General features: G+C 51.1%; 1 protein-coding gene across 2 annotated transcripts; it reads left to right on the forward strand.

Moving 5' to 3' along the window:
* Positions 1 to 2,141: 2,141 nt before the first annotated feature.
* On the forward strand, positions 2,142 to 11,906 carry Cd40 (CD40 molecule, TNF receptor superfamily member 5). Of its 2 annotated transcripts, none has more exons than XM_013010964.1 (9): positions 2,142 to 2,219; positions 5,554 to 5,632; positions 5,942 to 6,067; positions 6,385 to 6,531; positions 6,867 to 6,960; positions 9,291 to 9,352; positions 10,551 to 10,649; positions 10,736 to 10,764; positions 11,257 to 11,906. In XM_013010964.1, the coding sequence occupies exons 1-9, from the start codon at positions 2,178 to 2,180 to the stop codon at positions 11,413 to 11,415; spliced, it is 837 nt and encodes a 278-aa protein (XP_012866418.1). In that variant the 5' UTR covers positions 2,142 to 2,177; the 3' UTR covers positions 11,416 to 11,906. The 2 variants fall into 2 exon arrangements, with proteins under 2 accessions (XP_012866418.1, XP_012866419.1); XM_013010965.1 differs by having other exon boundaries at positions 10,551 to 10,637.
* The last annotated feature ends 1,499 nt before the right edge of the window (positions 11,907 to 13,405 follow it).

Genomic DNA, 13,405 nt, shown 5'->3' on the forward strand with positions numbered 1-13,405 from the left:
GCCACAGCACCACTTCTGATTTTCTGAGTGGTTTATTGGAAATAAGAGTCTCACAGTCTTTTCTGCCAGGGCTGGCTTTGAACCACGATTCTCAGATCTCAGCCCCCTGAGTAGCTAGGATAACAGGCGTGAGCCACCAGCGCCTGGCCCTGATGTAGATAAGCATGCTCTTCACCTGCTTGTTTCCTCTGTGATGTCCAAATATTGGCTCCTTTTGCTCTATTTGCATTGCTTATTCCATCAGGGATCCTTGTTTGGTGGGACTCTTGACTACTGCCACCCCCCTCCCCCACCTCATCTTCTTGCTGTCTTCCTTCCTTACACTTCTCAGCCCAACAGGATTTTGTGTTTTCCTAGGCCTTGCTGCCAGCCTGTATCCTGGGGGGAAGTGTAAGGATGGAAATATCTTCCTTTTATCTTCTCTGGTCTGCACCCCATGGGGCAAACCGAAGGCTACTATTTATTCTTTCACACATTAATTTAAGATGCTTTAATTGCTGCTATGATATGTTTTATATAATATAATTAATGTTTTAATTCTGTGTACTTGCTTCCTCCGGCAGTTTTGTGAAGGGCCCAATTTTGGAATCAAGCAAATAAGGAATAAGTAATAGCTGAAGTGATTATAGTAATGCCCTCTCCCAAAGGGATGAAAAATGTGCTATTGGTTTTTTTTTCTTCAAAGGAAAAGATATTTTAATTTTCTCTTCATCTTGGGCATATCTGAGTGGCTTTAACAAGGGCCTCTGGGTGCTGCTTTAGGTGCTTCTGGGTCTTTTACTCTCTGACCACCATCCTCTCTATCCAAGGGGCCACTGACACTTGACATCTGGATTGAGACCACCAACTCACATCCTTTTTGTGATGAAGGCTATTATTGAATCCACTCAGTTCCTTACTGAATGAATGAGGCTTCTGAGGCAGCATGAGAAATGATGTCTTGAATTAAGATGAAAGATGATGTCCTGAATTGGGACAGTCCTAGAGGTGACAGAAGATGGGGGCTGGAATCCACAGTGGAATCCACAAGAGCTGCCAACACAGCCTTTGCAGCAAAGGTCCCAAGGAGGGGGTTCTTTCCTTGGGAACTTTCTCTTCTCCCATCCTTCCTGGTCTGTGCAGACTGGCCTCTTGACTTGGCCTAGAAGTTCAGGATCATCAATCATCCCAAGTGTGTCTAGTTTGAGCTCCTCGATGGGATAGGACCAGAGGCTCCTGCGGGCTCAGTGCATCGGTGGCAGAGCCAGGACCAGAACCCATGGGATCTGTGCTGCACTGGTTCGAGAATGCTTTGGGCTTGTGCCTGCAATCCTAGCTACTCAGGAGGCTGAGAGCTGAGGACTGCAGTTTGAAACCAGCCTGGGCAGTGAAGTCCCCGAGACACTCATTTTCGACTCGTCACCAGAAAGCCGGTAGAACACCAGTGAAAAAGCTCAGGGACAGCGCCCAGGCGCAGGGTTAAGCAACCAGTACAGGAATTGTTTGGGAGTCACAGGGGACAGGGAGTCACAGGGACTCTGTCCGAGTCTGCTGACGTTTTCCAAGGGCTCTTATGGTCAATAAGTGCCTGTCCACCCCAGGTCGGAAGCCGGGATGGACAGGGATGCATGGAAGGGTGGACGGGGGGCCGGGAGTTGCGTCCTCACGAGGGGACTTCCTTTGCAAGAGAACACAACTAAGCTGGGACAGAGGTTTCCTAGAAACGCCTCCCCGCCCGCCCTCCAAGCAGCGGCCTTCCCGTCTTCTGGGGTGGCGGCGGGGACTTCCTCGGGCCCGATTATCCCGGCCAGGGCGCTTTCGGTTCTGCAGGAATTCCCGGAGGCGGGGAACACCAAGGCGTGGGGGAGGGGGGGTGTCCCCGGGGTGGCTCCCCGGTACCCACCGGACCCCTCTCCCCCTCCACCCGCCCCCTGAGAGGTCGGCCGTCCACTTGACCTTTGCAGGGACGGAGCCCCGGGGCCAGCCGGGCGGAGCGCGTCCCCGAATTCCCCCGGGAGAATGAGATTCCTGGGAACGACCCCGGGAAAATCCCTGAGCTGTGAGTACCTGGGGGCCGGCTGGGATTGGGCCCCGCAAGCCACGCCCCTTTCCTGGGCGGGGCCTCGGGCTGGGCTCCGGGCTACTAGAGGCCCCGCCCCGGCCGCCTCTCCCGCCCCGCGCCCCGGCCGCTCCCCGCTATGCTGCTGCTCGGCGTCCTCTGGGGCTGCTTGCTGACAGCGGTGAGTAGTTTCTGTCCCGACACAGAGAGCGGCTGAGATTTGAGAGTAGGGCCTGGGAGGGAAGGAGAAGCAAGACTTCGGGGAGGAGAGCGTCCCAGCTGCTTTCTGGGGATAGGGGAGTCTGGAGGGTGTGTGGGGAGCTGGGCAAAGCCCCCCCCACTTCCAGGATGCAGGTTTAAGACGAGATGGGCCGCCCCTCTTCTCTGCCTTGGGCCGTCCACAGAGAGTCCTTGGGGAGGGTCCTGCCGGTGGGACAGTGGAGGTTATGCAGCCCCCACCTTGGTGCCATCAGCACCAGGCTGGGGTCTGGGGCAGCCTCGGGGGCTGCGCAGTGACACTGGAAGTGGTTTCAGAGGGCAGGGAGGGAGGCTGGCCAAGGGAAGGGGCTGGTCTGCCTCGTTTCCTGTTCCTTTCCAGTCCCTCTCCCCCTGTGGACAGAGCCAGGCTCTCCTTGCCAGCCGGGGCTGCCTGTTCCAGGGCACTTGAGAACAAGGAATGGTTGCAGACACTCGGATACTTTATTTATTTATTTTTTTACTTTGAGAAAGAAAGGTGATTTTCACACCTGTCCTCCTCTCCAAACCAAGGAGGAAATCTCTAAGGTTATGCCTCTGTCTCTCCAATTTAAGATGACTTAGGGAACTCTTGGGACTCCAGAAGGTTTTGGTTAAGAGATCTGCAGGGGTCTTTCCGAGCACCAGAATGGTTGGGGTCCAACCAAGCATGTCTCCGGGATTTTTTAGAAGCCCACATTTGACTCACTTTTGGTTCAAATGTATTTTTTGTAGTTCCTCATTCTGAGGGCTGGGAATCCCCCATGTACCTGGCATCTCATCCCAGCCCCCAGACACCCCACACTTCCCCCCCCCCCCTTTCAGGGACTAGGGCCTGGACAGAAATGACCCTTGGTCTTTGGTGTTGGAATTTGGTAGTGAGCAAAGTGAGTGAGGAAATTGTTCTAGTCCCAAACTTTCATTTTCACTCCAGGTAGTGGCTCTCTGGGAGAAGGGAAGCAGGAAGAAGGTGGAGCTGGAGAGAAGCAGCAAAGGGCTTTGTGGGAGGAGGTGTGGTGAAGGGTGGTCAGGGCTCCTTCAGAGCAGAGTCTGAGCTCATCCCTTCCAATTTAGGCTGCAGGTAGAGCCCAGATTGCTGTGATAACAGTAACAGGTGCTGTTTATCCAGGTGTCCCTTGTACGTCAGACTGAGCAAAATACTACATCTATTCTCTGACTTATCTGATTTCTCCCAATGTCTTCATACAGGGTAGCAACCTGGGGCTCAGGAAGGGAAGTTGCATTATCCAAGGCCTCCTAACTAGGTAGTGGTCAGCCTGACTGAACCACCATCTGTCTGATTCCTGACTCTTCCTGTCACGTGACAAGAGTCCTGCTCCTGAGGCCTTTTGTAACCGTGAGACCGCTGTGAGGAGAGGAAACTGACAGACTGCCTGGGAACTTGCTGTTTTTCTCATGTGATCAAAGGATTTGATTGCTCTGAGGGTGGCTTGGCAAGTTCTGGTTCAGAGGGTGGTACCTTGGGATGCCCCTTCCAGGCAACCTTTCCTCTGTGAGGTAAGATGCATTTGATGGAGTAATTTGCTCAGAAACCTAAGTTGAATGAGAGCTACCAATTAGCTACATTCTCAGCGGTCAGCCAGTTAGCCAGGGAGCTGAGTATTCCAGCAGATATTCATGTAGATGTGAGTCAAACTGTGAATGAGCCCATACTTGGGCTAGAGGCGATCCCAGGCCTATCAGCAGGGCACGTGTTATTGCTCCCACCTTAAAGATAAGGAAGTGAAGATCAGAGACACAAATTAGTGTGTGTTACAAAGTTTGGAACCTGAAGTCTGATTCTCTGTTTTTTTTTTCTTGGCTGTTCTCAGAGTGTAGGATGATCTTAGACAGACATGGATATAGAACTAAAACACAAACTCATTGTGTAGTTCTAAAAATCCTCCTCACTGTGTGTCTGTTTGTGTTTGTGTGTGCTGATCCTGGGGCTTGAACTCAGGGCCTGGGTGCTATCTCTTAGCTGTTTCTCTCAAAGCTGGTACCCTCTACCACACCTCCACTTCTGGCTTTTTGCTTGTTAATTGGAGACAAGAGTCTCAACAGATTTTCCTGCCCAGGCAGGCTTCAAACCTCCATTCTTAGATCTCAGCCTCCTTAGTTGCTAGGATTACAGGCATGAACCATGGGCACCCAGCTCCTTTTCCTTTTTTTTTTAAAGTCTGGAGCTATAATATAGTTAATGCCTCGCAAAAGTTTGGGAATCCTTTTTAAAACCAAAATCGAGAGTAGGCTGAGGTAGAGGGCTGGCTTTCAGCCAGCAGAGCAACCAACTGAGGTTTAATGTCAATGTTTTGTTTCTGCTGGGTTTATTTTTAGTTTCCTTTTATTCATGGGAAGTGATACTAGCAAAGATATAAGGCTTTCATTTAAAAGAAATGCAATTAAATTAGCAAGACGCAATTAATAGCATGGTTGCTACCAGATGTCACTGAAGTGATGTCTACAAGAAGTTGATGGATTAAAGAGGGTATGTTAAGACTTTTAGTTTCTGTTTCTGTTCCTGGGGATCTCTGGGCACTAGATTCATCCTCTCTAGTGCTTAGTGTCATTATCTGTAAAAGGAAAGATTTAGGGTTCATCTTTTCTAGCCTTTCAATCTTAGCATTTTATTTTTATTTATTTATTTTTTTGGTCCGGTCGTGGGGCCTGAACTCTGGGCCTGGGCGCTGTCCCTCAGCTCTTCAGCTCAAGGCTAGCACTCTACCACTTGAGCCACTTCTGGCTTTTCTCTTTTTGCTTATGTGGTGCTGAGGAATTGAACCCAGGGCCTCATGCATGCAAGGCAAGCGCTCTACCACTGAGCCACCTTCCCAGCCCCAGTCTTAGCATTTTATAAGGGAGGGTCTGACTGAACTGATGATATGGAGATGGAGACGTGCTTGGAGAGGGAAGGAAGAAGAATGAGGTGGAACTGAAACCAGCTAGCGTTCAGGGTCCTGGCTAGGTATGAAAGACTCCTGGTCCTACTGGATCTTTGGCAAGAGGAGACGCAGGAGTTCAGCAGCTCTGTTTGTTTAGAGATTCCAATGCTATGGCTTTTGTAAAATACCAGAATGATCCTCTGGACTCTTTCATAATCAGATTCTTTTGACAGTTTAGATAAAAAACAAACATACCCAGTGCTCTGCGGGGCTCCATTTTTAGCTTTTTGGATTTTGCATAAGTGACAGCAGCTGTCCTAGCTGACTTTCAACCTTCCTGCCAAGGAGCCCCCAGCAGAGACTTCAAGATCCTTACCAGTTGCACAATTGTGTTTCCAGGTGTATGCAGAACTGACCACGGCATGCAGAGAAAATCAGTACCCACTGAACAATCAGTGCTGTGATTTGTGTCCGCCAGGTGAGATACCAACCCTCTAGTCCCGCAGTGGGATCCTTGGCTTGCTGGCAGAGGAAGACCCACTGTGAACTCAAGTCAGAAATAACCCATCCCCCTGCCCCCACAACTCTGCCCAGCTGTCAGAATGTTCTAGGCTCCCTCTCTGCCAGGTAAACCTCTGCCTTCTCTCCTCTGGGGGTCCTATCTCTTCCATCTTCCCCAACCAGATCACAAAGAGTCTGAGACATTCATCTCTGAGCCCCTCTGCTCTCAATGGAGAATCGGATTCCCTGAGTGGCCAGAGATGCCATAATTCCTGATGTTTTCCAGGAAAGAAGTTGGCGAGTGAATGCACCGAGTTCACCCAGACACATTGCCTGCAGTGCGGCAAAGGTGAATTCTCAGATACCTGGAACAGAGAGACCCGCTGCCACCAGCACAGATACTGCGACTCCAGTACGTGAGCTGCTGAGGAGGGCAACCGGGGAGGAGCTGATGATGGTTCAACTAATATTCCTGAGCACACAGCCACTCAGATCATAGTAGACAGACTGCTCTGATTGGTCAATTGGAGTTGGCTTGACTGACTTCTTTTATTTATTTATTTATTTTTGCTATACTAGAGATTGAACCCAGGGCCTAGCACTTGCTAGGCAGGACTTTCTCTTAAATAAGTTGTTATCTGTACTTGAAAAGGGTCTAAGGCATCGTAAGAGCTAGTCAAGTCTAGTCCAGCAAGTGGGTTCCCATCCTTGCTTCTCCTCTCGACTCAGATCTAGGGCTCCAGCTCCTGAGGAAGGGCACAGCGGAGACAGATGCAGTCTGTACCTGCGAGAAGGGCCTGCACTGTCTGGGCCGTGCTTGCGAGAGCTGTGAGCTACACACTCTGTGTGGCCCTGGCTTTGGAGTCAAGCAGATTGGTAAGTGGCCCATCTGGGAATCCGCGCTAGGAGTGGGAGATGAGAGCCAGCGGATCTTGCCCAAAGGCAGTCTGGGCAGTTGGCACAGTTGGCATGTAGCCTCAGAGGTGGAGGGGCTGGAGGCTCCTTCCTGCTAGTGTGAGCAGAGGATGGGATCTTCAGTCTTCTGCCTCCGGCCAAGGGTTTGTGTCTGCAGAGAAGATGGGAGAACTCCTGCTGAGCTGCAGCTTTGAGGGCGCCTGGAGCTCCAGGCAGCTAGCTCTTCCTGTCCTGCCCGGCTAGCTACGCACGTGGCCCACCGAGGTGGTTGATGTGCTCTCCTACCCCATCCCCAGCTACAAAGATGACTGACACAGTCTGTGAACCCTGCCCTGTCGGCTTCTTCTCGAATGACTCATCTGCTTCTGAAAAGTGTCGACCCTGGACAAGGTACAAGGACTGGCTCCGAAGTGGTGGTGGGTCCTACCTTAATCTCTCCAGCTACCTGCCCTTCCATCCCTGTTCCTCCGTGGTGCGCACACTCACCCACTGGTGAACTGTCCACAGAGTGACCTTGTGTTTGACCTTTCCTCATGTTGCTCTTGTCTGCTCTTACTATAGTTGACATTGCCAATCTCCCATTCTTAAAGTTGCTGTTCTCAGGGTGGCATGGTTACCCTCCTACCCCTGCTTCCATTCCTCAGTCTTCCACTTCCTTCAGGCTTCCTGGCTGGTTTTCTGGGCCATCTGTGGTCACATTTCCCCAGCGTGGTCCCCATCCATCTCCTCAGTCCCAGGTACCCTACCACTGAGCCACACTGAGCCACACATGGAGACATGTTTAGTTATTTTTCAGATAGAGTCTTGTGCTTCTTCCAACACATCCAGCCTCATATTATGATCCCTCTACTGACAACTCCCTCATAGTTAAGATTATAGTCACTACCACATGACTTTGTGTGTGTGTGTGTGTGTGTGTGTGTGTGTGTGTGTGTGTGTGTGTGCTTGCCCTGGGGCTTGAATTCAGGGTCTGGCTGCTGTCCCTGAGCTTTTGTGCTCAAGGCTAGTGCTCTATTCATTGAGCCACAAGTCTACTTCTGGATTTTTTGGTGATGAATTGGAGATAAGAGTCTCATGAACTTTCTTGCCCCCAATGACTTTGAATCACGATCCTCAGATCTTTGCCTCCGGAGTAGCTAGGATTACAGGTGTGAGCTACCAGCACCTGGCTATGACTCTTATTAACTACAAGACAGGCCATGCTGTCTTGAACCAGGATCCTTCTATCTCTGCCTCCTGAGTAGCTTGAATTACAAGTGTGAACCATCATACCTGGTCTGAGATATAGCTTTTTCTTTTCTTCTTCTGATCCATCCCTTATACCTAGAACAGTGCCTTACATAGTAAGTGCTTAGTCGGTCTTTACCTGGTGACTGGAGACTCCTGTAGTAGAGTCTGATCCATGTACACTGACCTCCAGTTCTGCTGGTGGCAACCATCACCCCTCTGAGCCTTGCATCCTTATCTAGAAGAGAGATGAAACCTTTCACAAGGCTTGAAGATGAAGACATAATACAAGTGTTTTGTTAGCTGGGTGCTGTGGCTCACACCTGTAATCCTGGTTACTCAGGAGGCAGAAGAAGATTATGGTTTGAAACCAGCCCAGGCGGAAAAGTGCATGAGACTCTTATCTTCAATTAACCACTGAAAAGCTAGAAGCGGAACTGTGGCTCAAGTGGTAGAGTGCTAGCCTTGAGCAAAAAAAGCCAAACAAGAGCACAAGGTCCTGAGTTCAAGCACCACCACCGACACACACACACACACACACACACACACTCATTTTACACACACACATACACACTCACACACTCATAAACTAAATGCTCTTATGCAAGGCTGAACTCTATGCTTTCACGCTCCTCTTTATCTCTCACCCTTAATGGTTTTTCCTTTGCCATGATCATCTCTGTCCCCTCCCCCACTCTTTAGGGTCCCACATTTCTTGTGGCAGCTCCTAGCTGGGCATTGTACAGTTTCTCCTTCCTTGAGCTTGCTGGCCAGTTGATCCCTCACTAGTTGGGTCATCTGGCTGAATATCAGTGTCTAGTTTCCCATAGATTCTCAGTGCTACCTGCATGCCACCCACCTGCCTTCCCTCTGCACACGCTGCCCCACTTGGCTGCGGTGCACTGCTGCTCCTCCCTTGGCATCCTGTGGGACTCTCTGTACTCAGCTTCTCATATAGAAATCTTCCCAGAAGACCCTTAAACCAGCTCATCTTGACTGGAACCGGTTTTGCTCCCCGTGGGACATTTCCAGCTGTGGCTACAGCTGGGCGTCTTTCAGTTGTCATGCCTGGGGAGGAGGAGGCCAGGAATATATCCTGCAATGCTTCCCCCTCCCCCGAATTATCTGCTCTTGCTGTCCTGCCTTAAATAGAGCTCAGGACCCCCCCCCCCCCCGTCAGCCTTTGCAGACAGGAACTTCAGCCCGACTTATGAAGCTGGTGTTCATTATCCACTCTCCTATTTACTACTCTTTAAGATGCAAAATGACCTTTCCTTTACACTTATGACTTCCTGGCATTTCCTTAATAACCAGTGAGGGATGCTGCCTGAAATGCACGCGAGCTCAGTGGGCCTGGACCTGCTCATTGACAGCCTCTCCCTTATGGTTGGAAGCCCTACTGTTTCTTTTTATGTGTGTGCATGTGTATGCATGTGCATGTGCGTGCACATGTGCACATGCACCCACACATGTGCATGTGTGTCTTTGCACAGCTGTGAAGCCAAAGACCTGGTGGTGCTGCAGCAAGGAACGAAGCACTCCGATGTTATCTGTGGTGAGTCTGGGAGAAGGGAGACTGAGGCACACAGAGACTGAGGGGCGTGTTGGTGAAATGGAAAGAAGAAGCGAGTCCAGGGGAGGGCATTCCAGCCCTGCCACTTATCTTGAGAGCTAGGGCAAGTCACATCTGTTGGGAGCTTCATTTCTTCATCTATGAAGTGGGATGAGCGCAGTGGCTTCTGTAGGTTGGTACAGATATCTGGCGAGGGTTCTTACCGCTTTGAGGCCCTCCGTGCCTGCCACCATCCTGTAGATAGTTGAAGATTGTGACATTGTTCCCTGGGAGCCTCAGTTTTGATTTGAGAATGCGGAAGATTGGCTTGAGCATAGATCACAAACTCCTATTAACTACAGGGACCCAGACAGGTCCTTTAGTGAGTAGGAAAGATCATGGGTGAGAAAGCATGTTCTCTTCGCTTTTTCACAAGATGGACTTTCCTCTTTGCAGGGCTGGGACTAGGGTAAGGAGGCAATTGGGACACGATATTTAATATAGTGCCATAGAAATGCAATAACCAAGATTTTGAAGCAGTGTTAAAAAAACTCACAAAGAAGTAAAAAAAAAATCATAATGAACAACAGAATTTGAAATAAATAAAGACAGGATCTGACCTTGCATTTGCAGGACTCTGCCCCATTCACTTCATTCTAATCTGATTCTAATAAAATTTTATTTTAAGAAAGCGGGGTGGGGGGCCCTTGTGCACCTGTGGGGCCATTGTTTATTGCTTAAACAGAAGAAATACTCTCCTCTCCCCCTCGATTGTTCTGTAACAAATGGAGCAGAGCAGGCATAAATCTTGCTGTCCTCAGCATCAGAGTGGAGAGTGTTGGGAAGTGGGCAGGTCAGCCACTGCTGCTCAATGCTAGCTGTGGATGCTAGCTTCTCCCAAAATGGTCTTTCCTAAGGGTAAGGGACTAATGTCTAATATGAATCTTCCTATTCCCCCAACTAAGAATATTGGTAGCTTCCTCAATGCATTAAAAACTGGTATCAGCCGATATGGACCTGCCCAAGGGCCAGATGACGTAGATGACCTAGGGACATGGCGTAGATGACGTAGATGATGTAGGGAGATGGTGTAGATGAGCTCAGTCCCTGGAGGGTTTACCAGGTGGCCAAGGGACCACAGCAGTGCAGTGGAGGAGGGAACAGTTGTGGGTAGATCATGCTCAAGTCCCCATTTCCCCAGGTCCCCAGTCTCGGAGCAGAACCCTGGTGGCGATCCCTGTCGTGATAGGAATCCTGTGCGCCATCTTCGTGGCGTCTGTCTATATCAGTGAGTCTTCAGGTGGGAAGAAGATGTGGAGGGAGAAGGATGTACTATGGAGGCCGATCCGGCCTTCACAATGCCCTATCTCTTCCTTTGCCCCCTAGGAAAGGAAGCTAAGAAGCGGAAGGCTAAGGTAGGTCAGCTCTGGTGCCCTGGGCAGGGTTTTGGCAATCTGGGAAGATAGATTCTTTGTCTGGAAAGCAGGAGGATTGGTTCAGGGTCTGTCCCTGTGGCCAGTGGGATGGCAGCAGAACTGGCTACTGGGTCCCCATGGTCCAGCCTGGGCTCCTTCAGTGCACTCACACACCTCCCCACCGAGCTAACCTTGGCACTGTTGGCCACGTCTAGCACTAGCACTTCTTTATCCTCTCCCTGGATTTTGCCATGGTGGTGTGTGTGGGGTTACCTTGGATCTTGAATCTTGGTCCAATGTGGAGGGCCAGAGAGGCTTACCCACTGGCTCCCACTCTAGAAGCTTCCTCTTAGCAGCCAGCAGGGGGCAGGAAGCACCCAAGGCATCCACCCTACCATTTGGGGAAGGGGATCCACTCCCCAGGTGTGGGCTGCGTGGCCCTGGGGCACCGCTGGCCTGTGGCTGGGCTAACCTCACTCCCTGGCTCCCCAGGCCCTCCATCCTCAGAACATATGTCAGGACCCCGTGGAGATGGAGGACGTCTCTGGCCACAACCCCGCAGCCCCGGTGCAGGAGACCATGCACGGCTGCCAGCCCGTTACCCAGGAGGATGGCAAAGAAAGCCGCATCTCAGTGCAGGAGAGGCGGTGAGGCTGTCTCTGCGTGGGATGGGGCGTTCGCACGGGTGCCGCCCCTGTGGCTGGAGAGCGCGGAGCTGCTGTGGGCTGACTGCATGAAGACAAGGGGTGGACACTGGTGTAGCCACGCCTTCTCTGCCGGAACCCCTCAGGTTTGAGAAGCCCCAGCACAGACACAGACCACAGATCACCTTCTAGAACTTTCCTGCCTCTCCTGGAGCCATCCAGACTCTACACTTGCTTTTTGAAGGTGGAGGAATAGAGGGTGTGTGTGCGGCACCGAGTAGCACCCATGACACCTTCCGACCAGCCCAGCTGGTCAGTACTCAGAGACAGATCCTCATGCACCTGCAGCGGCGCGTGGGAGGCTGGAAGTCAGGGACGGACCCAACTCACTGCCAAAAAGGCAGGTTGTCGGTACAGAAACTTTAAAACACCATGTATACACTATATTAGAGTATATGTAGTGTATGACAGTGTATGCAATATAGCGTGGTATATGTACACTGCTGCATAGTTATGTAAGGATATCTGTGGGTATAGGTAGGATACAATATATATATGTATATATAATTTATGGAGGCAAAATAACAAAAATAACAATTTATGTAGGCTCTGGAAAGATGCACTGAAAACTTAAAACTCGAGAGTGGTAATGTCTGGGCCATAGCTTTCCCATAATGCTTCATTGTTTTTTTTTCCAAAGGAGAGTAAATTGGCATAATGCATATGTAATTAAAAATCATCAAACAAAAAAAAATCATCAAACATGTAGAAAGAAAACCAGGGGTGGACATGCTAGGTGACATGAGCTGTTTAATCTGCTGTCAGCCTCTCAGAAGGAGGGCATTTTCTGAGATAAAGCATGGCCTCTGCTGCTGCCCCTTAGGGCAGTTCCAAGTGTGCTCACACTTGGTATCAGAAAAATTCTCCCACTTGACTCCAGTCCTCGCAGACAGCCTTCCCAGACAGACGGGGTCTGCATCTCTGCTTCTTTTTACAGAGGGAGAAAACATGGGGAGTTGGGGGTGGGGCAGGGGGCATTCCTGTAGCTCATTCCAGTGACTAGCTACTCAGGAGGCTGAGATCTGAGGACCAGGATCCCAAGGCAGCCAGAGCAGGGAAGTCCATGTGACTTATCCTCACCTGACCTCTCTAAAACCAGAAGTGAAGCTGCGGCACAAGTGGTAGAACACTCGCCTTGAGTGAAAAGCTGAGGGACAGCACCCAGGCCCTGAGTTCAAGCCGCAGGACCTGCACTGACCCTCTGGAACCTCTGTTTCTAGCTCCTTACAGGGAGAGGCTGGGACTTCCGATGCCTTCTGACCTCCCCTCTGCTCCCCTTCCCCGCCCCCAGCAGCATCCCAGGATAAAAATAGACTGCCCTGTTCTCTTTTCCTATTGTGCCAACTGAGCCTAGTCAGGAGGAGCAGCAGATGGAGTGAGGGCCGGAGGACAAGGGGGTGGAGGGAGAGCCAAGCAAAGTGCCATCCAAAGGCCAGACACAAAGACTGAGAGTGGCCCGTGTTAACCTAGGGATCCCAGCCCCTCCCAGTGAGAAGCTGCTTTGGATTTCTCCCCAAGCCCTGTGAACTGGAGGCTAGGGGTGAGGAGCACTTGCCCCAGTGGCGGCTATCAGGGCAGCTAGGAGCCAAGAGACGGGCACCCGCTTGGCAGGCTTCCCAGAAGTGCTCTGAGGACCATTTGGAGGCACCAGGTGGAAGCCTGTAGGGCAGAAAGTGGAGCAAGGTGGAGGCGTGGGGAGTGGGGAGGGGAAACGCTGGGGCCTCATCTCCCTCTGCCACCTAGATCCCAGGCAAGTGGAGCTCAGGCCTGTGTGGTGGAGAGAGGCACCAGACCCTTGTCTGCCCAAGTCCCAGGCTCCTCTTCTGTGAGATTGTAGATCTTCTGATCATGGCTACCTGGGAAACTGCGGCCAGCCTCGTGGCCAGTGTGATTGGTCAGAGGTGCTTGGTTGGCCTGAAGCAGCAGCAGCAGAACCA

The sequence above is a fragment of the Dipodomys ordii genome, unplaced genomic scaffold (assembly GCF_000151885.1).
Source record: "Dipodomys ordii isolate 6190 unplaced genomic scaffold, Dord_2.0 Scaffold13, whole genome shotgun sequence".
NCBI classification, from domain to species: Eukaryota; Metazoa; Chordata; class Mammalia; order Rodentia; family Heteromyidae; genus Dipodomys; species Dipodomys ordii.